Below are 25,898 nucleotides of genomic sequence, written 5' to 3'. Positions count from 1 at the left end.
AAGGCACTTGGACACTCCACAGAAGTTGTGGCCAAATATTTTGTGAACTGATGAAACCAAATTTTAATTGTTTGGGAGTAACACACAACGTCATGTGTGGAGGAAAAATGGAACAGCTCAGCAACATCAACACCTCATCCCCACCGTGAAGCACGGTGGGAGGAGCATCATGATTTGGAGCTGTTTTGCTAACTCAGGGCCTGGACAACTTGCAATCATTAATAGAAGAATGAATTCAAAAGTTTATCAGGATGTTTTGCAGGAAAACCTGCGGCCGTCTGTCAGACAGTTGAAGCTAAAAAGAGAATGGATGCTGCAACAAGACAATGATCTAAAACACAGAAGTAAATCAACTTCAGAAAAAATAATACATGTTCTAGAGTGGCCAAGTCCAAGTCCAGACTTGAACCTCATTGAGATGCTGTGACATGACCAAAAGACAGTGATTCATCCCAGACATCCCAGGAACATGACTGAACTACAGCAGTTTTGTAGAGAAGGATGGGCCAAGATTAGTCCTGATCGATGTGCCAGACTGCTGTGCAGCTACAGGAAGCGTCTGGTTGAAGTTATTGCTGCCAAAGGGGGGGTGGGGGGGCACAAAATTAAATGTGATGGTTCACTCACTTATTTTCCCCCCCTTCTGTCATTTTTGCATGCTATCCTCAATAAAATGTGAAAACTTATTTGGGTGGTTTTAGTTGAAGCAGACACTGTTTTAACATCGGTGCGATTTGTGAGATCACATTTGATGGTGACTTCATGAAGAAATGTGAAAAATTCCAAAAGATTCAGATACTTTTTCATACCACTGTACATGGGTTGATGACTCAATCTGACCTGAATGTTATAGATCGGTTTGAACTGCTGAGAATTGCACTTCTTCCTTTGTACGTTATCAGATGGGGTTTCAAATTGATGGCAGACTTTATTTAATTTACATCACTCTGGCAAAATTGGATTATATACAAATAACTGAATACTATCATCATTATTTAGAGAGGCTGTGGAGACATGTATCAAACTGTTTTTGAGATATACAGTACAGTGATCCCTCATGCTTCAAACTTTGCGCCCTCAGTCCATCGCAGATTTTTTTTTCAGTTAAAAAAATGAATAAATACAGTATTTTATGGAGACGTCCCGATCTCATCAAGTACAGCCTCTCATTTCTCCCCCCTGCTGCTTCTCTTGCTCACCAAGCAGCTGCATGCTAAAGTTAACAATGAGTGACAGCTCTGAACCTTTGATCTTGCCAGAGAAGCTTGGGAGAGCCTACATTGAAAAGCGCCGAATGTATGAGCTCGTTGAGCTTGTTAAACGCTAGCTGTAGTGTGTGTAAGTGGGCAGCCTGAGTGAATTTGAGTGCTCACTCAATGAAGCATTTAATAAAGACAAGTATTTAGCTACGTTATTCTTGTTTAAAAATAATTTGGTGGGGGATTAACATGTTTAACTTTTTTTTTTTTAATTCAAATTATTCTTTGGGAGAAAAATGGGTAAAAACATGTCCAATATGTATCTTTCCAATGCCAAATCTGAATAAATACATTGAACACACCCCCAAAAAAATTATACCGTATTGGCCCGAATATCAGACGGTATTTTTTGCATTGAAATAAGACAGAAAAAGAGAGGGTCGTCTTATATTCGCGGTCTAGTCATTATACCCATTCACGACGGTAGATGGCGCCAGATATCATTGAAGCGATGTTCTATCATGACACATCACAACTAATCTCCCCATTCACGGCGCTAGATTAGGCCTGTCGCGATAACAAATTTTAGTGTGCGATAATTTATCTAATAAATTGCGATATGCAATATTATTGCGCCCCCACAATTTTTTTTTAAACCAATTTACAACGACACAGTGAGAATACCGTATATATTAATAGATCAAGTACACCCATTTAAACGCAATAAGAAATCACAACTAAAAACAATAGACCATGCCTCTTAAGTAAATGACAACAATATTAATACCGCACAGAAACACAGAATAAATAAAATGTGTTTTTCAGGAAAAAAAAATACAATTGCAGTTAATAACTTAAGCACTTAGGCAAATGAAAACATTTCCCCACGGTTCGGTACGATTTTCGATACGGGGGACACAATTTTCGATCTGATTCAATACATTTAATGCTCTGGAAAAAAAAAACTGTATTTTTTGTTTCGGGTTTTTTTTTTTTTTTGTGCAAAAGAGCAACAATTAAATTGCCATCATATAAACATGCATTTTAGTGCATAATATCTATGCTCTTACTTCTTACTGATCTGAAGAAATTTAGTATAAATGTGCTGAGAGGCGGGGCACACTGTTGATTGCTACAGCTCTCTTAGCAGCTAGGTTTACTACATGAACAAGACATTCTATTTGTGGTCACAATCCATCTGTGTCACGTACTGAATTAACAATATTTGCAGCATTATCTATAGTCACTGGTATGGATTGATTTGGCCTTCCTAACTTCCATTCAGTCATGGGGGTTTATAATTCATCGTTGTCGTATATGGACTAGGTGTCCCATAATCACTCTGGGCTCACGTAGCCAATGGCATGGGACATAGCACATCTAGTTTGCTATTTCATGATATCTAGTGTGTGCACGCATTAAAAAAGTTAGCAAACGCCACAGAAGTCACGTCTGCTCATTACTGCACAACACCAACATATGACAATCGACTTTCATAAACAGGACGAGTTTGAAGCACAGCGCTCTTAATTTGCCACTCAAATATCCGGTGTTGGGCCGAAAAATAGCCGCCCCGCGTGAAAATGTCACCCCTGACGGGAGCGCCCACACGTCAACAACACCGGTGTTCTGCCAAAACACCGGCGAAATGTCTACATTAGTCTAATTTGACGCCCAAAGTACTACTGTGCGCTCTAAACTTGTTGTGTTTAGATGCATACAGGAATAACGTACTAAAAAAATGCCTGGAGGAAATATTTAAATGTAGTTATATCAAATAAGGACGGTTTAAATATGCTACGTGACTAATGTGGTCAACTGCTTCAAAGCTAACACAAAAAAACACAATAGTTAAAAATATGAGAAGGTAGTACATGCAAAAAGTATCTTTGAGGCAGTGAAAACGTTCTAAATAACTAAATAAAAACCAAAATGGTGAGTACTCGCCGCTTCTAACCGATGTGCGCATGAGTGTGGATGCATGCGCAAGCGCGCTTAGCATTGTGTAAGACGTTTCGCCGCGTAGTAAGGAATGACCGAACACCGCGTAGCAAGGAATGATTGCACACCAGCACGCCGGAGATGGTCCGCAGTCAATCCGGAGCACTGACGCGGCCGTTATACGTTCAACAATAGGATATAATGGGAACGATTGGCTCCGGCGCTATTTTTTGCCGGAATTGGAATGAAGATGCATTTTGCACAGTTGGTAACTAGGAATCCGAACTTTTAACAGCATGTCTGCCGCACGCATGCACGCACGTGAACACGAGGCGATAAACCGCAGCGGAAAAATTACCGCCTTCATTTTTATTTATCGTGCGATAAATGGAATTATTGCATATTGCGACAGGCTTATGCTAGATGGCGCCAGATATCATTGAAGCGATGTTCTGTCATGACAGATGTCAGCTTCTCTCAAGTTTAACCAGTTTGCAAGTTTTTATTGCAATGTTTTTCCTTATTCAGATATGTTTCAAGACTACAGTTACAGTTAGACTTCACTTTGATGGTTAATGGAGTTATTGCAATTTTGTTGTTTTATCACAACAGATTGGTTTATTTACATTTAAAAAACCAGAAGCCATACATTTACGAATGTGATTGCACTTTAGTTTACATATTTAAATGTTCAGATATTAAGATTTGAATGAGGCAAAATAACATGCGTTTTCTCTCAAATATATTGTTATAATTTGTTTCGGATGTACTGTAATTATTTTCTGTATAAAAATTAATTTGGTGTTCAAAAAGTCTTTTTTCAAACTTGAGTCTTGAAAAACAGGGGGTCGTCTTATAATCAGGGTAGTCTTATATACTGACCAATAGGGTAATAGGGTCTTATATTTGGGCCAATTCGGTATATGTATTTTTGTTTATGTAGATAATCGAAATCCGCGAAGTAGAGGTGGAGCTTATCTCTGTGGGCCTCCCCATTAAGCGCAAAAATGAGGGATCACTGTATATATAGTGTATGTACTGTATATGTGCTACACAGACATCTTACAGTAAAGCAGAGGAGAAATTCACATAGACTTAACATTCTTCAACACGCATACGCACACCCACATAGTGTGCGATATGTTGGGGGGCTCCTAGCAGCACATTGAGTGATTGAAAGCCTCTACAACAAGGCTCTATTCTTTTCAACTCGTGTTGTGTTGTATGGTGAATTACCATCTCTTACAGCGTTGTCCTCACTGTCACTATTCACGCACACTTGCAGATGCACATATGTATACACACAGAAATACACACGCGCACTAACCTTTTTCCTGTTTGGTTTTCCATCACTGCTTCAGACACCCATATACTCCCCTCTGTTACACCATCTGTGTCTATAAAGCCATAGCAAGATTGCTTGAGTGTGTGTGCGTGCCAAAAAAACTAAACAAACCTGAACAAAGAAAAGCGTACACCAGGAAAGAGGGGAGAAAATCAATCACTCGTCACCAGTTCATTGCATCACTTGTCTGTGGCTGCCCCATTCTATTTCTTCACTCAACAATCCCTCTTTAACAATTAACTGGATGCACTGAAATTGAGCACTTGAGTAGGTCAACTAGCAATCTAGTACAGTAAGCTTTCCTCGAAAAACACCGAACAGTGTTGTCTGTTTACTTGTTTTGCTTGTATTTATGTTTGTCATTTATCTGCTAGCTAGGGGAAACAATGACACTTCTAGGAGAAATGATTCACTTTCGATTTATTACAGCTACAGCGTGGCTGTTACGGTTTCACGGTTTTAATTAGTGTAGCTTTGCCAAGGACATTTCTAACAGCAATAGAAATGTAAGATTAATGGCTGAATCCGTTGTATATTGCCTTGTTTAGGGGGCAATTGTTTGACATTTGGCTGATTTAATGGTCTGCTGCTTTCAAGATTCATTTCTGTAAATAATTAATTTTTAATCCACGACCTAAAAGTGTGAAATGAAAACAAAATGAAACTGTCAGCAGAAGGTGGAAAATACTTGAAATAGTGTTGCAAGATTACCAATGATTCCTGCTTAAAAATATGGCACCATTTCTGCAAAAGGGTTTTTGCATCAGTGGGAATGAAAATATTGTGAGTAATTAAGTTTTTCAGTGCCATTGACTAAGACAGACGTCCAATCGTGTGGCTCTTTTCATTCTGCTGCTGTAATTTTTAAATAGTTTGTCAACATTACAACAACATTATGTGCACTTGGCACCAGGACACCCTAGGCTGCAGTTTGATGATTGACTTTGTAATCGTGTCATCTGACTTGCGGCCGCATGTTTTGGACACTCGGGTGAAGAGAGGGGTGGAACTGGCAACTGATCACCACCTGGTGGTTTGTTGGCTCCGATGGCGGGGGAAGATGCTGGCCCGACCTGGGAGGCCCAAACGTATTGTGAGGTTCTGCTGGGAACGTCTGGCAGAATCCCGTCAGAAAGAGCAATAACACCCACCTCCGGCAAAACTTCTCCCTTGTCCCGGGGGAGGTGGGGGACATTGAGTCCAAGTGGGCCACGTTTTGCACCTCCATTGTTTAGGTGGCCGATGGGAGCTGTGGCCGTAAGGTAGTTGGTGCCTGTCGTGGCAGCAATCCATGAACCCACTGGTGGAGACCAGTGATAAGGGATGCCATCAAGCTGAAGAAGGAGGCCTACCGGGCCTTTTTGGCCTGTGGGACTCCGGACGCAGCTGACAGGTACCGACTGGCCAAGCGGACTGCAGCTTCGGCGGTCGCAGAGGCAAAAATTCGAATATGAGAGGAGTTTGGCGATGCCAAGGAAAACGACTTCCGGGAAATTCTGGTCCACCATCCGGCGTCTGAGGAGAGGAAAGCAGTGCACCATGAACACTCTGTATAGTGAAGATGGGGTACTGCTGGCCTCGACTCGGGACGTCATGAGTCGGTTGGGAGAATACTTTGAAGACCTCCTCAATTCCACCTACACGCCTTCCTTGGAGGGAGCAGAGTCTGGGGACTCCGAGGTGGGCTCTCCGATCGCTGAGGTTGAAGTCACTGAGGTGGTTTGAAAGCTCCTCGGTGGCAAGGCCCCGGGGGTCGATGAGATCCGCCCAGAGTTCCTAAAGGCTCTGGATGTTGTGGGGCTGTCGTGGCTGACACGCCGACAACATCGCGTGGACATCGGGGACAGTGCCTCTGGATTGAAAGACCGGGGTGGTGGTCCCTCTTTTTAAAAAGGGGGACCAGAGGGTGTGTTCCTATCATAGAGGGATCACACTCCTTAGCCTCCCCGGTAAAGTCTATTCAGGGGTTCTGGAGAGGAGGGTCTGTCGGGAAGTCGAATCTGGGATTCAGGAGAAGCAGTGTGGTTTTCGTCCCGACCGTGGAACAGTGAACCAGCTCTACACCCTCGGCAGGGTCCTCGAGGGTGCATGGGAGTTTGCCCAACCAGTCTACATGTGTTTTGTGGATCTGGAGAAGGCGTTTAACCATGTGCCTCGGGGAGTACTGTGGGAGGTGCTCTGGAGTAGTTCGGGGTACCGAGCCCCTTGGTAACGGCTGTTCGGTCCCTGTATGACCGGTGTCAGAGTTTCCGCCAAGGCTGCCCTTTGTCACCGATTCTGTTCATAATTTTTATGGACAGAATTTCTAGGCGCAGCCGAAGCATTGAAGGGGTCCGGTTTGGTGACCTTAGCATTGCATCTCTGCTTTTTTCAGATGATGTAGTACCTTTGGCTTCATCAGGCCATGACCTCCAAATCTCACTGGAGCGGATCACAGCCGAGTGTGAAACAGTTGGGATGAAGCTCAGCACCTCCAAATCAGAGACCATGGTCCTCAGTTGTAAAAGGGTGGAATGCCCTCTCCGGGCCAGGGATGAGATCCTGCCCCAAGTGGAGGAGTTCAAGTATCTTGGGGTCTAGTTCATGAGCGAGCGTAGGAGGGAGAGGGAAATCGACAGGCGGATCGGTGCAGTGTCTGCAGTAATGCGGACCCTGCACTGGCCCGTAGTGGTGAAGAAGGAGCTGAGCCGATAGGCGAAGCTCTTGATTTACCAGTCGATCTACGTTCCTACCCTCACCTATGGTCACGAGCTGTGGGTCGTGAACGAAAGAATACGAAAAGAATCACGGATACAAGCAGCCGAAATTAGTTTTTTCCGCAGAGCTTCCAGGCTCTCCCTTAGAAATAGGGTGACAAGCTCGGTCATCCGGGAGGGACTCAACCTCGAGCCGCTACTCCTCCGCGTTGAGAGGAGCCAGCTGAGGTGGCTCGGGCATCTGGTTCGAATGCTTCCTGGAAGCCTCCTCGGAGAGGTGTTCCGGGCATGTCCCATCGGCGGGAGGCCCCGGAGACGACCTAGGACACGCTGGAGAGACTGTCTCTCGGCTGGCCTGGGAACGCCTTGCGATCCCGCCACGGGAGCTGGTTGAAGTGGCTTGGGAGAAGGAAGTCTGGGCTTCCCTGCTATAGTTGCTGCCCCGGCGACCCGACCTCGGAGCAAGCGGAAGATGATGGTATGGTATGGTATGGTCAACATTAGATGTCCAATCCCTCCGAACTGGGTGGGTTGGCAGAGAATGAACATTTGTTTTTTCGCTACCAGGTCTCCCCATTTAATTGGTTTGAACATCTACCACGTCAGTGGAAGTCCATGAGTTAAAACAAACCCCTATTTACAAAAAATATTCCCCTACATAAATAGTTTGAATGATTAAATACAGTACTCTATAATTAAAACAACACCAGGAAACTTTTCATTTTAGGTCAATTTTAGCGACACAGGTGTACAAAAGCGGTGTCTTGCGGAGTGTTTTGCCAAAAGGAAGACTGCATTTTCCATGAACCAGCGCACAGTTGCGTAAAATCATGATCTCCCGGTCAACTGCAGGTGGATAAATCCACGTTTCTGTTTCCAGCGTCGTTGTGAAGGATGAATAGTAATGAGGTAATGTATCCAATTGCGGCTAAAAAATAGCATATGAACATTTTGATAGTGAAAAATTTTTAATTTTGTACCGTTTTTTTTTTTTTTTTTTTTTTTTTTTGTCTCTTCAAACAAAATGTTTTTGTCGCTTTTGTTGCTCTGCCCCCTTTGCAGAATTCACGCAAAAATGTTCGACTTCCATCTTTATAACGATTGGGGAAAGGGGGAAGTGACGTATGCCGTAAAGCAGTCAGCACATTTGTAGTTTTTTTATGTGGCAGAGTTCCTGCCACCCTCCTCAAAGTTAATTAGTACCGATGAAAGCAATACAGACCCCTTCAAGATATAAAAAGAGGTGTCATTCAACAATTTGTCAGCTGACATATCACAAATGTCATGACAATATTTTATAATGGTCGAAAAGTTACCTAGTGTTGCTTTAAACTATGATTCAACTGTAATTTTAGATCCATCTTATGTTATGACTAAAAAAAATGAAATGACTTACCGGTACAATATAATTTGAGTTGGACACTGAAACCCCTTAAAAATATCTTGTGTCTACCCCTTCGAGATCTTCAGTGTTCAGGTTTGAGCTTTTTAATCACCACTCTTTAGAGCTAAAGCATAAATATGCAGCCGAGACTGTCCGCACTACCAATGACTAGTCTACAAATATATATATACAATAGTTGAAATGAGTTTACAAGCAGTTATATTCAATACTGATGTTATGACTTGAATTAAATGCCTTCTTGAGTGAAGAGAGGAGTGTTTTGTAATTGTGTGTCTGCTGCAGCACCACTTGCTCAGAATTAACGGCGCGTGACTGAGTAGCTAGTCCAGTATCTGGAGCTAATCAAAGATGCGACTGGGGACTTGCTTTGAACCCAATCTTTAGTTTAAGAGTTGAGACGAATTTGGATAGGCGTTTTGCAATGCAGATATAATGACCTGAAAAGTATGTTGCAAAAGAGAGAGAGTTTTTATATGTGTTTGTTTATTAGCGCAGTGATTTTCAACCACTGCGACTGCGGCACACTACTGTGCCGTAGTATAGTTTCTAGTGTGCTGTGGAAAATCATCCGTTTTCACATAATTGGTTTACAAAGTTTTTTGGGGGAAAATTAATCTATAAACAGGGTTCTTGCACCCTTTTACAAGTCAAATTTAATTATTTAAAGACATTTTTAAGACCTTAAAAATATCATTTCAGATCAAAACATCACAACAATTTCTGATGAAGAAAAAAACTAATTCTATTTCACCATAAATACAGAGCTGCTGCCACAGACTCTTGGTGTTTTTCTCCCTGGCCATGTGCAACTCGACGGCATTGACCCCCATTGTCCATAATTAAAAGGCCTTTTTGCAGTCTTTGGACTAGGAGTGGGAACCTCTGGGTACCTCACGATAAGATACGATTTGCGATACAAGGCTCACGATAACGATGGTACAATTATTATTGATACACGGGTCAAGAAATCCTACAAGGACAGGGGTCAGCAACCATCTGACCCCTTTCAAACATTTTCGAAAATGTTTGAAAAAGACTCTTGTATGAGGCAATGCAGTGAACGCTATTTTCCACTGGGATTGGCCAAAGACTAAAGAAGAATTGGAAATAGCAGGATTAACTTTCACCGGGCATGGAAAGATACTTACTACAATACAACAGGCCCAGGTGTCACACTGAGTAGGTAAAAGTATGATGATAAAATTTGTTCTTTATTGTGCTTGTTTGATTTCGATCTGATTCAAGCCACGATTTAAAATGGTTACTAGAAAATTCTATTCCTGGAGAAATGGCAATGGTAGCTTTGCTGTTATGGTTAATACAACGGATCACTCCATGTTTGAGGCAATTCCAGGTCACTTCCGGTTGATGTCACGTCAGTTAATTTTGAGGTCACTTCCTGCTGAGTTAGGGGTATTTGGTAGGTCAGGTCCTGTTAATATCGGGTAAATATATCAATACAGGTATTCCCCGGGTTACGACGTACCCGACTTACATGATTTCGACCTTACGACGCGAGTCTCGTCCGCTGTTTTCCTCCAGTTGTTCTTTTAAGTCGCGAAACAGTGTCTTGTTCACCACGTCTTAGCATTGCTGGTATTTGTCAATTAATTTTTTTATTAGTTCTAATTAATCTTAATGGTGTATCTCTACAGTAATTTCTATGCACATCTGGCATTTCATTATACTACAGTGTGTTTTGTTGCACTTGGACTTGTTTGAGGTCACGCCAGCACTATTTTCTGTTAGTTTCGAGCGTTGCTTTCATGTTGGGAAGCCGGGGTGAATGCCAGGTAACATTTCAAGAAAGCAGAGAAACGGTAAAAGGTGCAGGCTCGGCGATGCCCCTCCCTTTTTGGGGACTACCTGTATGTGCTATAGAAATTTATTTTTACATTTTTGCTGGTGGTGTGTCTTGAGATTTATTAAGGAAAAATGTGTGCATGCTTAAAATTAGAGGAGGGAGTCTTGGGGCACCTAACGATTTGATTCGATTACGATTCAGAAGCTACGATTCGATTGTAACTCCATTATTGATGCCCCCCCCCCACCAGCTATTAGCGGTTTTTTGTACATTAGTTGTACAAAAATCCTCTCAAGTTTAAATAAACTATTATTTCAGTAACAAGTTAACAGCTCAAAACAGTAAATAAAATACTCAAGTCCCCATTCTGTATCAGCAGCTTTAATAAACTACGGTACATTCAATCAATTTCATATTGTGAATCGACCATTAAAGTTGTTAGAATTGCTCCCGTTGTTCCATAATTTCCCTGTCTACTTTCGACATGTGAAAGTTTTAAACCTATTTCATCATTTAAAGCAGTGGCGCCACCAGGGGGTGGCCAGGGGTGGCCACGGCCACCCCTATAAATTGGTTGGCCACCCCACTGGCCACCCAGCTTGCCAGTATATCGTTAGATTGTTGTAGCATCAGTTATGCATTTCATCCCAAATGAATGCATTTATTTTGTTTTGTTAAATGTAGGGCTGTCAAATTTATCGCGTTAACGGACGGTAATGGTTTTTTAAAAATTAATCACATGAAAATATTTATCGCAATTAACGCATTCGCGGTACGACTCATTCACGCATTGCCGCAAACAGCCTACAATGGTGCCGCTTTACTTATATACAGAGGTAAGAGGCAGAGTGGAGTACATATAAGCATTCAATGGGGCCGTGCTTTTATTTGGCAAAAGCTTTGTCATCTCTCCCACAGCAACTATAAATATTGTGGGAAGCGACGTGGGAAAGAATGACAGGAGTTGATATTTTTCTTAACACCCTGTAGTGTACCCAACGCAGAGAAGATATAGCATTTGCAGCCACCACACACAGTCATGGTTGCACCACTTCCCATCATGCAATTGGGCAGAACAGTTCAGTCGCTACAGTATCATTTACTGAAGGCTCAACAAATACACTAGATGGCAATATTTAGTCATAATATACAAACTCACATTTATCCTTTAAGAATTACAAGTCTTTCTATCCGTGGATCCCTTTCACAGAAAGAATGTTAATAAAGTTAATGCCATTTTGTGGATTTATTGTTTTAATGAACAAATACAGTACTTATGGACAGTATGTTGAATGTATAGTGGGGAGAACAAGTATTTGATACACTGCCAATGGGTTTTCCCATTGGCAATGTATCAAATACTTGTTCTCCCCACTGTATATATCCGTCTTGTCTTATCTTTCCATTCCAACAATAATTTACAGAAAAATATGGCATATTTTAGAGATGGTTTGAATTGCGATTAATTACGATTAATTAATTCTTAAGCTGTGGTTAACTCGATTAAAGATTTCAATCGTTTGGCAGCCCTAGTTAAATGTACACCTTATGCCTAATATATACATAATACAATAAAACAGAATTGTTGTGGACTCAAAATGTTGACTTGACAATTATGGACTATGCACATTAAATCATTACTAACATCGAATACTACACAATACACCAAAATATATCAGTAGCTGTTTCCTTTCTTTCTGATAGTTTTCCTCTGTCCTTTTTACTGTAATAATTTAATGAAAACCTGAAATTATGGCTTTTAGTTTTGGCCACCCCAAGATTTTAAGTGGCCCCATCTGGCCACCCTTATGAAAATTTTCTGGAGGCGCCACTGATTTAAAGATAGATATAAGTGAAGATTTTGCCGATTTAGGAGTATTTTAGATAAAAATATAATTAGATTCGCTCGGAAGGTTCGCTTCAACAGCCTCCCAGAGAAGTCTACTGCTTTAAGATGGCGGCTGTTTATTACCGCTGGCGAGTCTGTCATTTCGCATCTAGTTTTCTATATATGTGCTGCTAATGCCGCCGAGTAAAATGAATATGAGAAAATGTATAGGCCGTGAATATAAGACGACCCCCTCTTTTCAGTCTTATTTCAATGCAAAAAATATTATATTCGGGCCAATATGATATTTATGTTGGAGCAAAGTAGAAAAGACAGGAGTTAATGAACTTCTTTTTAAAAATGACCGACTCAGTTGAGGATCGTTAATATAAGTCTTTAAAAAGACTTATTGAGGTTAGTCTTTAAAAAGACTGAGGTTTTTAGGATATTTACATTAAGAAATCACCACAATTGCCTTTCACGTTCTTGTATTTATGTGCATGAATTTATTGGATACTGTGTTTTATTTTAATCCAAGTTTAAAAGCATAAGCATGTTAGGTTAATTGAAAACCTTAATTTGGTCAAAGGAAAATATGAGTAGGAATGAATGTTTGTCTCCCTAAAGTACACATGTTCTGTAATTGGTGCACATAACCTCATGCCCACACTAAGCTGATATAGGGTGCAGCCCACCGGGGTTCCTGAACAAACTAAGCAGCAAAAAATGGATGAATGAACAAACCTATTTAAAATCAAGATGGGTCTTAAACACACATAAGACATGCTGGAAATGTGTTTGCAAAGGAGAGAGAGAACTAACTTAAATCTCGCCCTCCCACAAGGCTGTAATCACAATTTAGTAATTGACTTTCAGAGATGGGCTAGATCTCCCTGATGCCAGTTAATAGCCGCAAGTACCAGAAAACTACTGCTTACCATTTTGTGATGCACCAGGCTAATCACAGAGATACAAAGCAAAATCCGCAAGCTAAACCCAAAAGCAATGCTGATGTGGGTTTATAACGCACATAAAAGGGTCTGTCGCATGACAGCGAATGATGTTTTCATAGCAGTCGTTCTATTATTGTCTATCTATTTTAGAGCACCTGATCTTTCAAAACCAGTGTAAACACTGAAACTACCTAAAGAAAGGGTTGGCTTACCCTACTTGAGTAATCAGCAGTAAAACATATGTTTTGGTTCTTTAAAAACACCTGTTTTTGACTCACAAAGCAGTGAAAATGGTCTTTCTGGAATAGAAAGATATCAAGCGAAACTGACTTTGACACTAACATATTTCGCTTAACTGACACCTCAAAATAATATCTTTACAGATATGCAACTATGAAACACGCTAGGGGCAGCGGTGACTCACAGCAAGGCCCGTGTTGAATGTCAGTGCCTTTTTTACACGATGCCCAACAGTCACTACATGAACTGCATCATCTTTTCTCACAATCATAATATGCTTTCTGCTCACTACTTGGTTGAAATTACAAAATATACTGTACATTACACATTTACCTCCACAGCTTATAGAGCATACTAAATGCAATAATTAGTATTATACAAATACCATTTACAGGTAGTCCCCAGGTTACGACGGAACCGACTTACGTGATTTCGACAGTACGACGCCTGTGTCTCGTCGTTTTTTTTTTTTTTTTCAAATGTTGACTTTTGTTTTGTGATGCATGCTTTTATTTTGGCACAGGAAGCGTAGAACAGGAAGCGAGTGCATGTACAAATGCGCGCCGCCCACCCCGCACACGGCACACGCACACATGAAGAAGCAGCTAAGTGAAGAGGTGACAGCCTGTGCACACATTTGTTGCTTGTGAAGCGTTTTCAATTATGGTCGAATACTTGGGGCGAATTTATGTGATTGTTTTTGATGATGTGTGGACGCTAACTGATACATGTTAATCGTTTGTTATTGCTGTATCAGCAGCTACAGTGGGGCAAATAAGTATTTGGTCAACCACCAATTGTGCAAGTTATCCTACTTGAAAAGATTAGAGAGGCCTGTAATTGTCAAAATGGGTAAACCTCAACCATGAAAGACAGAATGTGAAAAAAAAAACAAAATCACATTGTTTGATTTTTAAATAATTTATTTCCAAATTAGTGTGGAAAAAAGTATTTGGTCACCTACAAACAAGCAAGATTTCTGGCTGTCAAAGAGGTCTAACTTCTTCAAACTAGGTCTAACGAGGCTCCACTCGTTACCTGTATTAATGGCACCTGTTTTAACTCATCGGTATAAAAGACACCTGTCCACAACCTCAGTCAGTCACACTCCAAACTCCACTATGGCCAAGACGAAAGAGCTATCGAAGGACACCAGAGACAAAATTGTTGACCTGCACCAGGCTGGGAAGACTGAATCTGCAATATGTAAAACGCTTGGTATAAAGGAATCACCTGTGGGAGCAATTATTAGAAAATGGAAGGCATACAAGACCACTTATAATCTCCCTCGATCTAGGGCTCCATGCAAGATCTCACCCCGCGGCGTCAAAATGATAACAAGAACGGTGAGCAAAAATCCCAGAACCACACGGGGGGACCTAGTGAATGACCTACAGAGAGCTGGGACCACAGAAACAAAGGCTACTATCAGTAACACAATGCGCCGCCAGGGACTCAAATCTTGCACTGCCAGACGTGTCCCCCTGCTGAAGAAAGTACACGTCCAGGCTCGTCTGCGGTTCGCTAGAGAGCATTTGGATGATCCAGAACAGGACTGACCAAAATAGAACTTTCTGGTAAAAACACAGGTTCTCATGTTTGGAGGAGAAAGAATACTGAATTGCATCCGAAGAACATCATACCCACTGTGAAGCATGGGGGTGGAAACATCATGCTTTGCGGCTGTTTTTCTGCAAAGGGACCAGGACGACTGATCTGTGGAAAGGAACGAATGAAAGGGGCCATGTATCGAGAGATTTTGAGTGAAAATCTCCTTCCATAAGCAAGGGCATTGAAGATGAGACGTGGCTGGGTCTTTCAGCAGGACAATGATCCCAAACACACAGCCAGGGCAACAAAGGAGTGGCTTCGTAAGAAGCATTTCAAGGTCCTGGAGTGGCCTAGCCAGTCTCCAGATCTCAACCCCATAGAAAATCTGAGGAGGGAGTTGAAAGTCCGTGTTGCCCAACAAAAGCCCCAAAACATCACTTCTCTAGAGGAGATCTGCATGGAGGAATGGTCCAAAGTACCAGCAACAGTGTGAGAAAAGCTTGTGACGCATTACAGAAAACGTTTGGCCTCCGTTATTGCCAAAAAAGGGTAGATAGCAAAGTATTGAGATGAACTTTTGGTATTGACCAAATACTTATTTTCCACCATGATTTGCAAATAAATTATTTAAAAATCAAACAATGTGATTTTCTAAATGTGATTTTCTGTTTTTTTTCCCCACATTCTGTCTCTCGTGGTTGAGGTTTACCCATGTTGACAATTACAGGCGTCTCTAATATTTTCAAGTGGGAGAACCTGCACAATTAGTGGTTGACTAAAAACGAATTTGCCCCACTGTACCTGTAAATGCAAATTTGACTTGCTGTTATTGACGATGATACTGATTTAATTTCATTTTATTTTAGTTTCGTTCGCAAGTATTGATGTATGAGCAGCTGAATAAAGTCAGCAAACCACACAGACGTCCGACATCGTCATTTTGGAGCTTAGATCACTGTCTAGCTAGGACTTAGCTCTAACGTCTTGGCGAGGACAGTCCAGTGGTCCCTCTACATACGAAGTTAATTCGTTCCAGGACCTTGTTTAGAAGTCGAAATGGTCGTATGGCGAGCAGGATTTTCCCATAAGAATAATTCCATTAATTCGTTCGACAGCCTGAAAACCTACACTAAATCCTTAATGAATGCTGCTGTTACTATTGCAAATAGCAATTACACAGAGCAAAACAAATAAATTATGAATACAAATCGGAATAATAGTAAAATAATACTAATAATTGTATAAATACCATTAATAATGTAATGAATGGGGTTCTAACTCTGACTTGACAGAGTGAGGAAGGGAGGACTTTTTACTTTCACTTTGTTCAGATGGGGCGGACAATAGGCATGTTGTGTTGCACAAGTTCTGAAATAAATGATTATAAACCTGACGATGCTGGCGATTTTTTTGCGATGTTACCACAATAATAATTGTGCCCTTAACTTATAAAGACTGGTGAACGGAGGTGGAGGAGGATTGTCAAGATTGTAGACATTCTACGGCCGTATTGTCAAGTCAGTTCATGGACACGCCCACCGTGCTCATATTTTTGTATCATTCCCATCTTCATTTCAATGGTAAGCCTCACCTTTTTCCTTTTTAAGCCACCTGCACAAACATTCTTGGATAAATTTGTTGATTTCACTCTCAAGAAAATCCGCTGCGTGTCATTCTTGCGGAAAAACAAAGTAACTGCTTCACTGTCATAAATCATCGTATTTCGAGCATGTCGTCAGATGTAGAAACAAATGGCGAGTCAAAATTTATGTTGAATGTTGAAAAAAACTTGTGTCGAAGCGATCGTATGTTGAGGTACCACTGTACAATGACGTATAATACATGTTTTTGAATATACAGTGGGGAAAATAAATATTTAGTCAACCACTAATTGTGCAAGTTCTCCCACTTGAAAATATTAAATAGGCCTGTAATTGTCCACATGGGTAAACCTCAAACATGACAGACAGAATGTGGAAAAAAACAGAAAATCACATTGTTTGATTTTTAAAGAATTCATTTGCAAATCATGGTGGAAAATAAGTATTTGGTCAATACCAAACATTCATCTCAATGCTCTGTTATGTACCCTTTGTTGGCAATAATGGAGGCTAAACATTTTCTGTAACTCTTCACAAGCTTTTCACACACTGTTGCTGGTATTTTGGCCCATTCCTCCATGCAGATCTCTTCTAGAGCAGTGATGTTTTGGGGCTGTTGTTGGGCAACACTGATTTTCAACTCCCTCCACAGATTTTCTATGGGGTTGAGATCTGGAGACTGGCTAGGCATCTTAAGCGTTTTACCAATTGCAGATTCAGTCTTCCCAGCCTGGTGCAGGTCTACAATTTTGTCTCTGGTGTCCTTCGACAGCTCTTAGGTCTTGGCCATAGTGGAGTTTGGCGTGTGACTGACAGTGGTCAGGTGTCTTTTATACTGATAATGAGCTAAAACAGGTGCCATTAATACAGGTAACGAGTGGAGCCTCGTTAGACCTCGTTAGACCTCGTTAGAAGACGTTAGACCTCTTTGGCAGCCAGAAAACTTGCTTGTTTGTAAGTGACCAAATACTTATTTTCCACTCTAATTGATTTTTTTTTTTTCTTTCACATTCTGACTTTCATGGTTGAGGTTTACCCATTTTGACAATTACAGGCCTCTCTAATCTTTTCAAGTAGGGGAACTTGCACAATTGGTGGTTGACTAAATACTTATTTGCCCCACTGTATATTTTTTTAATTTAGAGGGTGTTTTGAGTTATTTAAAGGGTTAATTCCGATTTACGCGGAAATCCAGGTTACATCGCCAGTGCAGGAACGGAACTCGTTCTTTAACTGGGGACTACCTGTACTTATTTCTAAATATTATTTGTGGTCACTATAATGTTTGATTTCTTCATTTCCCTATTTCATTGCCTAGTTTGACTTTGTAAGATAGGCCCCACATTGTTTTCAAGGACATGGTCAAATTGGTTTTACAAAATAAAAACTGTGACATTCGTTTCGATATAATCTGCTGTCTTCATGTTGACACGACATACATTATTGAAGAGTTGCTACGGTTTTAGACCATCCCAGCGTGTGCTTGTGTGCCATTGCTTTATCAGCCTCAGTAGGTTCCCACTAAAGCAGCCAGAATACACTGATAAGCAGATGATGAAAGACTTTGTGTCGCTGTGTATATTACCTTAGCTTGTGCTGTATTAGAAGAGGGAAGAGGGTTGGAGACCAATGGTCCAAAGATGTCTAACTCATCATTCATTGTTCGACCTTTTCCGTGATTTTCTGGATCATCTGATAAAAAGACAAGAGGATTATTCTTTATTATTGGTGAAAACTCACTGGTCTTTTCAAAAGCTTTCTGGGATTCCGGCAATTAATGAAGGTTTAATCTGAGATTTCTAATATGAATTCAGTATTGACATGTCCATTTTGTTCAGCGCTTTTGTACAAGATTGTATTGTTTGTCCAAACTCATAACAAAGTATGTAAGAAGACCTGTTCATGTTGCAGCTTTTGCAGATGTTCAGTTTAGATTTTTTTTTTTTTAGCCACATTTGTAATTCCATTATGGAGGTGAGCTAAAAGGAGAAAACAGGATGGTGATGATGACGATCATCATCATCATCTCTGCCATATTTGCAGTGAAATGGGGCTTTGTGTATAGAGCACTCGAAATTTTTCCATGGAAACAGACTAAGTACAAGATGTGGGTGTTTTTTTGTGTAATCATCCAATATTACTTTACCCCACACACAGCAATTCACACACATAAGTCTATGTGAAAGTTTTCACATGCTTTTAGTACTGTTAAATGTAATGCTCAAATCCGATGGTTTTTTTTTTTTTTTTTTTTTGTAGATAACGACTGCATTTACATTTTGTTTCACATGAGTGATGTGTCCAATAAGAGTCCATTTTTATGTAGGATTGTGGCAGAACCTGTTTATTCAATTGGGGAAACATTAAATTCATTTAGAGAGAGAGAGAAAAAAAAACAAATCCGATGATGTCGTTGCAAAAGTATTCATGCCCACTAATAACTGCAGACTGAAACATCACATTTCATGTTATATGTAGATTGAAATGCACAACCACCATTTAAAGTGCCTTTGACTAACACCCAATAAACATTAAGCTTTTCTAGCAGGTCATGAACATTTAACAAAAGCTTGCTATGTCGCTCATGGATTTCGACTGCATTCAATTGTCAAATGTTAATCAACTAAAAATGACAGCTATATTAATCCAGAACTGTAGTTACGTCTTTTGACATACCGGGTGCCATTTGCATATCTTACACATTAGGTTGAAACTCAGCTCACTTTGTCACATTATTATATTATGGAATTATGTATTCCCATGAGAAAGAGAAGTGATTTTTCATGTCTTACCCAGGCCCAAAAGGTCCACATCAGCCTCTTTACTTTTCTTGGGACTGGCTCTTGACTCAGACTGCAAAAATAAAAACAACAACAATAAATAGGCTACTAAAGCATGCCTTAAAATGTTAATTGCACCTTGACGATATTGTTAGATACATCAGGAAATATAAATATGTTGAACAAAGAAAGACAATATGGCAACGGACGACAACAAAATGCGGACAAATAGGAAAATGGAATCAAACATGAAAAACGGGGAGAAATTACATCAATATTGAATCAGGAAGAGGGTATGGGCAATAGGGGTGTGACAATATATCGAAATGGTGATATATCGTGATACTTGGTATCCCAAAAGGTTATCTATATGCTCCTGCCAAGAATCGAAATATCGTTTTAAAAAGGTGTCAATGTCAAAAATTTTTTTTAGAAATGAAAAACAAGTTGCTATCAAAATCTTCCACCATGATAGTGTCTCAATTAACTCTAAGGCTGCATTGACGGTGCTTGACGCCCAATCCATTTAGACTGGGAACGTTCTTCCATTTGAAACCAGAGCGTTCAGTCATTCTGTCCGATTTCTAGGGCATTTACAGGTCATTTGCTGTTCATTTTAGGGTATTTACAGGTCATTTCCTGTTGAGTTTGAGTCACTGCCTATTCATTTAGATGATTCCCAGGTCACTTTCTGTTCTGTAACTCACAATAAACAGGAAGTGACCCATAAAATACCCCAAAATCAACAGGAAGTAACTGAAAATCAGCAGGTAAATGACCTTAAATGGCCCAAAATTAACTCATTGCCTGGCATTGGCTGCCACTGACGGCCATAGACGTTCAATCCGTTTGCTAACGTTCATTCGCTGGACTTCTACTAGTGATAAACTCCTTCCAATTCACAGCAGGAGCTTGTTTTTCTGTTTATTACTTATTTGTAGAATATCCTAGAATGATTTCCTGACCAATGTATCGATAATCGTTGTATCGCCGTATCGTCAGATCATCATTATCGTGAGCTTTGCATCGCAAATCGTATCGTGAAGTACCAAGAGGTTCCCACTCCTAATGGGCAACACATTGATGGAGATATCAGAGAGAAAACTGATGTAGCAGACCACAACAAGGGTGAATGTGTGGGATTTAAAAGATCTACAATGCTGCTAACAAACCCAATTTCCCCCCCCAAACAAAAGATCGATGGGTCACATTAAATTCAATACCTTTCCAATCTCAGGCAATGAAACCAATTACAGTTTCTATGCCCAATCAGTAATGCATTGGCTGTGTGTGTGCAGGGACTGCAGAAACACATGAACAGCGGTGGCCAGAATCAAAGGGGCATCCAACGGATAATGGTAGTATTGCAGGCTTGAATTAGTTCATTTGGCTGCATTGCTCAGTGTGTAGCAGTATTAACTAGGGCTGCAGCTATCGATTAATTCAGTAGTCTATTAATCGATTAACTAGTTTGTCGAATAATCGAGTAATCGGATAAGTAATATGAAAAATTAAAATAACTGAGCTGAGCCTCAAACAGTATAAAAAACTATTAAATAAGGATCTATGTACAACAAAAGAACAATTGGCTAACTTCCATAGCAAAAGTCTGCTAGCTTAAATGCTATAAAACGTTAACTTTTTTTTTTTTTTTTTTTTACAATGCTCTTAACAAATGGTTCAGACACATACTCCTACAAAAAACGGCTATATATACCCATAAACTAAATTATGAATGCATTAAAAAAAATATTAGCGCAAACAAAAACTTAGCTTATGTTGGTCTTAACATGGAGCAGCTGGATTCAGCCATGTGAAATGAGGCAGACTAGAGGGCAGTGTAACCACTCAAATCAATAAACGGATTGCAAACACTTTCAAAATAAACCATGACAACGCCACAATAATTAAACGAATACTCGAAGCAGCAAAATTGATTTCGAATCTTTTTTTTTCCAAATCGAATACTTGAGTTAAACGATTAATCGTTGCAGCACTTATTAACTCATTCACTCTTATTCACGACAGACCAGTGACGCCGTTGCACAGTGGTAAAATCTGATCATGATATTTCAGAGGATCGGAATCAGGCGAAAAAGATCGGGATTTTATTTTCAAGTGCTACTAAGCAACAAAAAATCTAGCGGTACAAGGATATTGCCAAAAGAAGCAATAATGTAATCTGACTAATACAAAATTTATAGAACGAAAAGAAAATATCCAATGACAGCAAAAAAGCCACAAAAATCACAGTCAAAATACTGTCGCTCTACAGTATATAAATCACTTTGAAAGAAGTTTATGTAAAGAGGGAATATCCAATAATAAAGCGAAATTTGTGTTGCGATGCGAAAAAAAAACAAATATTTGTGTGTTTTTGCTTTGTTTAAAACACTGCTGCAACAACTCCTTTACAGGTAGTCCCAGGGTTACGACATTCCTGATTTACGTAATTTCAATTGTATGACGCCAGAGTCTCATCCGCCATTTTGCCTCGAGTCGTTTTTATTTTTTTTCTTCGAAGTCGCTCTTTTACTTTATTCTATTGATATTACTGTTCTGCCCTTTGGCGAAATGCATACAGTGATTCTACTGCACTACTGAGTTACTGCGCCCTTCCAACTTCGCGCCCTCAGTCCATCACAGATATTTTTTCAATAAAAATAAATAATAAATAAATAAATACAGTACAGTGGTACCTCTTCATATGAAGTTAATTCGTTCCAGGACCTTGTTTGTTTAGTCAAAATGGTCGTAACACGAGCAGGATTTTCCCTTAAGAATACTTAATAATTCCATTAATCCTTTTCACAGCCCGAAAACCTACACTAAATCCTTAATAAATGCTGCTGGTTCTATTGCAAATAGCAATTACACAGAGCAAAACAAATAAATTATGAATAAAAACCGGAATAATAATATAATAATAGTAATAATCATAAAAATACCTTTATTAATGTAATGAATCGGGTTCTAATTTGGCAAATGTGTTTTGCGTGGTGTACCTGAACGCACACGTGGCTGACTTCACATAGTGAGAGAGGACTTTTTACTTTCACTTTTCATCTTCAGCTACAGCAGAAAGTAGGCATGTTGTGTTGCACAAGTTCTGAAATAAATGATTAAAAACCTGACGAAGCTGGCGACTTGTTGACGATTTTACCACAATAATAATTGTCATCTTAAGTTATAAAAACTGCCGGACGGAGGTCGGAGGAGGACCATCGAGAACGTAGACATTCTACAGCCGTATTGTCGAGCCAGTTCACGGACGCGCACGCCACGCTCATATTTTTCTATCATTTCCATCTTCATTTCAATGGTAAGCCTCACCTTTTTCCTTTTTTCCCCACCTGCACTAACATTCTTGGAACCCATGATGATTTCTCTCACATGAAAATCCAGCATGCGGTCGTCTTGCGGGAAAACAAAGACAACTGCGGCTCTGTCATAAATCATCGTATTTCGAGCATGTCCTCGGATGTAGAAACAAATAGCGAGTCAAATTTTACGTCGATGTCAAAAAGATCGTGTGTCGAAGCGATCATATGTCGAGGTACCTCTGTATTTTATAGACGTGTCTCGATTCGACCACGTACAGCCTCTCACACTCCCCCCTGCTACTTTTCTTACTCACCAGGGCACCTGCTTGTTAAAGTTAACGATGAGTGACAGGTTTCCTTTGATCTTGCCGGAGAAGCTTCGGAGCGCTGTGCTTCAAAATGAGCTGACTCCTTTAGCTTGTGTGTAAGGTCATGTCTACACCTAGGAGGGATTTTTAAAACCAAGGATCCTGCCCTCATATGCCAGGAAAAAACAATTACGTCCAAACCGGTACGTTTGTAGAAAAAAAAAAAAAAAGCTTCGACAGCCAACCGCATTCATTCGTTTTTAAGTGCATTCATAACAATGCGCAAAAAATAATTGTACCTAATACCCCCATCCTTCGCATGTCTCATCATTATGAAGCACTGCAAGAGTTTGTAAATAAACGGAAGCAAAAAAGCACCTGTCTAATTTACTCCGACTGTATACATTGGTCTCATGTGTGACAAAGGGACAAAGTTTGTCGCAGTCAGTGACGTTTCAACAGTAAAATCTTCAGTTATCAGTGTCGACATGATGGCGCCACAAATGCAGAAATCACAAATGTTCACTTTGGGTGCAGTTTTCAAGAACCTTCGTTTAAATGTGCGTGTGCGTGTGGATGATAGGCCAAACTAGAGGAGTTCCACAAAATCGATTATTACATGCATCGCGATTCGACACATGACGATTCGATTACGATTCATAAAGGTTCAAATACGATGTTTTTCCCTCATAACTTTATGGCAGCTGCTCGTAGCAGAACGGAATTCAAGACACATCTGCCGCCAGGCACCGTTAACAGGCGCGCGCACGTTATAATGGATGCTGCTGGTTACTGAGAGAGAAATTTACTCCTTTTTAAAAGACTGGAAAATAAATTTGTGTATGAGAGAGACAGGAAGCGAAGTGCAACCCGGTGGTCGCGCTTTTGTGCGCAAGTTATTTTTTTTGAGCAAGAGGGGAAGAGAGATAGTTCGTTGCTCCTTGTCATTTAGATGTCCAGCAGTAGTTTTAAGGCATTTCAATTGAAAAATGTCCTGAGTGTGTTGCTAAGACCCGTGTGCATCTATAAGAGGAGAGTACACGAACCCTTTTGTACTGTTTAGCCTTTATTGTTGTTGTTTTTGAGATGTTAACAGTTAGCGCAGAGCGCTAAGCTAATTAGCTGAAGTGTATTACACATGCAGAACGAGTAAAACCACGATTAAGTAAAGCGGTAACACTACAAACATGCGAAATGGTACAGAATTCTGTGAAAACAAAGTATATTGGTTAAAAGAAGTCTTGGTTCTAAAGACACTTTGTTTCCAGAAAATGTGGAATTCATTCCACCTGTGTAAATTTTTTATTGTATTGTTGAGAGAAATAAGTACTCCCTTTAAAATGGTTAATGTTTTTGCACGTTCTTGTAAAAAATAAATAAGAAAGCAGCTTAAGGGCAGCTTTTTTGTTGTATGGGCATGTTTCCATCGTTCCTGTTGAATCATTGGGATATTTTACATAAATAATGGACATTAATTTGTTTGGCTACTGTATTAAGTAGTAATGTACGATGACGGGAGGGAGGGGGAGAGAGAGAGAGAGAGAGAGAGAGAGAGAGAGAGAGAGAGAGAGAGAGAGAGAGAGAGAGAGAGAGAGAGAGAAGAGAGAGAGAGAGAGAGAGAGAGAGAGAGAGAGAGAGAGAGAGAGAGAGAGAGAGAGAGAGAGAGAGAGAGAGAGAGAGAGAAGAGAGAGAGAGAGAGAGAGAGAGAGAGAGAGAGAGAGAGAGAGAGAGAGAGAGAGAGAATAATACACATGTTTGGATAGTTATTTTGCGTCGTAACCTGGGGACTACCTGTGTATGGCTATCCTAGTGATATAGCTTTGTTAAAATTTAAATAAAAAAAATAATAATAATAATTGGATCGTGACTTGATATCAGTAGTTCCCCGAAATCAGGTGACTCGGACGCAGTCTCACAAGGAAAACTGATAGGGGCATCCTTAAAAATCAGTTCTGAAAATGGATGGAGGGAAGTTTATCCCTGTTAATGGTGGCTAATAAGTTAACTGTGGAGAGGCCAAAATAATACAAAAACAAGACAATCCATCATCAAGGAAAATTGGCATACTTTAGACTGGGCTACAAATCTGTCTACCATTTACAAGACCAGACTTTCTCGTTAGTAAGACATGTTGAGTTTTCCGGCCCTAGAAAGAGATTTTGAAGAACAGACCTCTTGTAATTAGTTATCCGGGCTGACACTGAGTGATGTTGCCGATAGCAAGTCAGTAAAGGACCGTGAGGCTGTCAGTATCATTTATCTTCCAAGTGGTAAAAGAGGAATTGGGAGGAAGACGAGAAATCGATAGCGCTTCACCTGAACACGTGAAAAGTCCCACTTGATGGTGAGGCTCTGCATGCTGGCTTTAAAGGGAAATGCTATTCTCGAAATACCTGCTGTCAAATCTGATTGTTGTGACATCCACACCAGACACACATGTTCACACATCTGTCACACTTAAAAGGATAGGGTGTTCTTATGCCTGATGTACATGACAGAAGCTTCAACAGATTTTTCAGATAGTGTATTTAATTCATTTTTTGTTTAGTTTCATCTACAGCCAACATAGAGCTACTTTGAGATAGTCTAGAATAATTAGGACCGGAGGAAACCTTCCAAATGGTAATAAGGTTTTTAAATATTCATGAAGCACATGAAATTGGACCTAAGATCCACAATGTTTTCTTTGGCATCCAAATTCCATCAAAGCAGGAGACGATACATTTACTGTGTATAACAGGAGCTTTCAGGGAGCAGACCAGGTGTGGCTACACATACTTTTTTTCCCCAAATGACCAACCCAAAATAATCCATCCAATGTCATGAATGTATAAAAAGTAGAGATCGACCGATATGGGTTTTCAGGACCGATACCGATTATTAATGCCAAAATTTTCGGACTATAAGATGCACCTTACTATAAC

At 40.2% G+C, this 25,898-nt stretch overlaps 1 protein-coding gene across 2 annotated transcripts in view; it reads right to left on the bottom strand.

Annotated features, from left to right (window-relative positions):
• The window catches only part of LOC130922844 (stromal membrane-associated protein 1-like), a 102,545-nt gene that overhangs the window by 25,324 nt on the left and 51,323 nt on the right, over positions 1 to 25,898 (bottom strand). Inside the window, exons 7-9 of one of the 2 annotated variants that reach the window (XM_057848022.1) lie at positions 19,356 to 19,416; positions 18,149 to 18,255; positions 15,055 to 15,127 (exon numbers count right to left, since the gene is read on the bottom strand). In XM_057848022.1, coding sequence (XP_057704005.1) covers positions 15,055 to 15,127; positions 18,149 to 18,255; positions 19,356 to 19,416 — 241 coding nt within the window. The remainder of the gene's footprint in view (positions 1 to 15,054; positions 15,128 to 18,148; positions 18,256 to 19,355; positions 19,417 to 25,898) is intronic. The other variant, XM_057848023.1, reaches the window with a different exon arrangement.

The sequence above is a fragment of the Corythoichthys intestinalis genome, chromosome 10 (genome assembly GCF_030265065.1).
Source record: "Corythoichthys intestinalis isolate RoL2023-P3 chromosome 10, ASM3026506v1, whole genome shotgun sequence".
Taxonomy (NCBI): domain Eukaryota; kingdom Metazoa; phylum Chordata; class Actinopteri; order Syngnathiformes; family Syngnathidae; genus Corythoichthys; species Corythoichthys intestinalis.
This window is presented reverse-complemented; position numbering and strand designations above follow the sequence as displayed.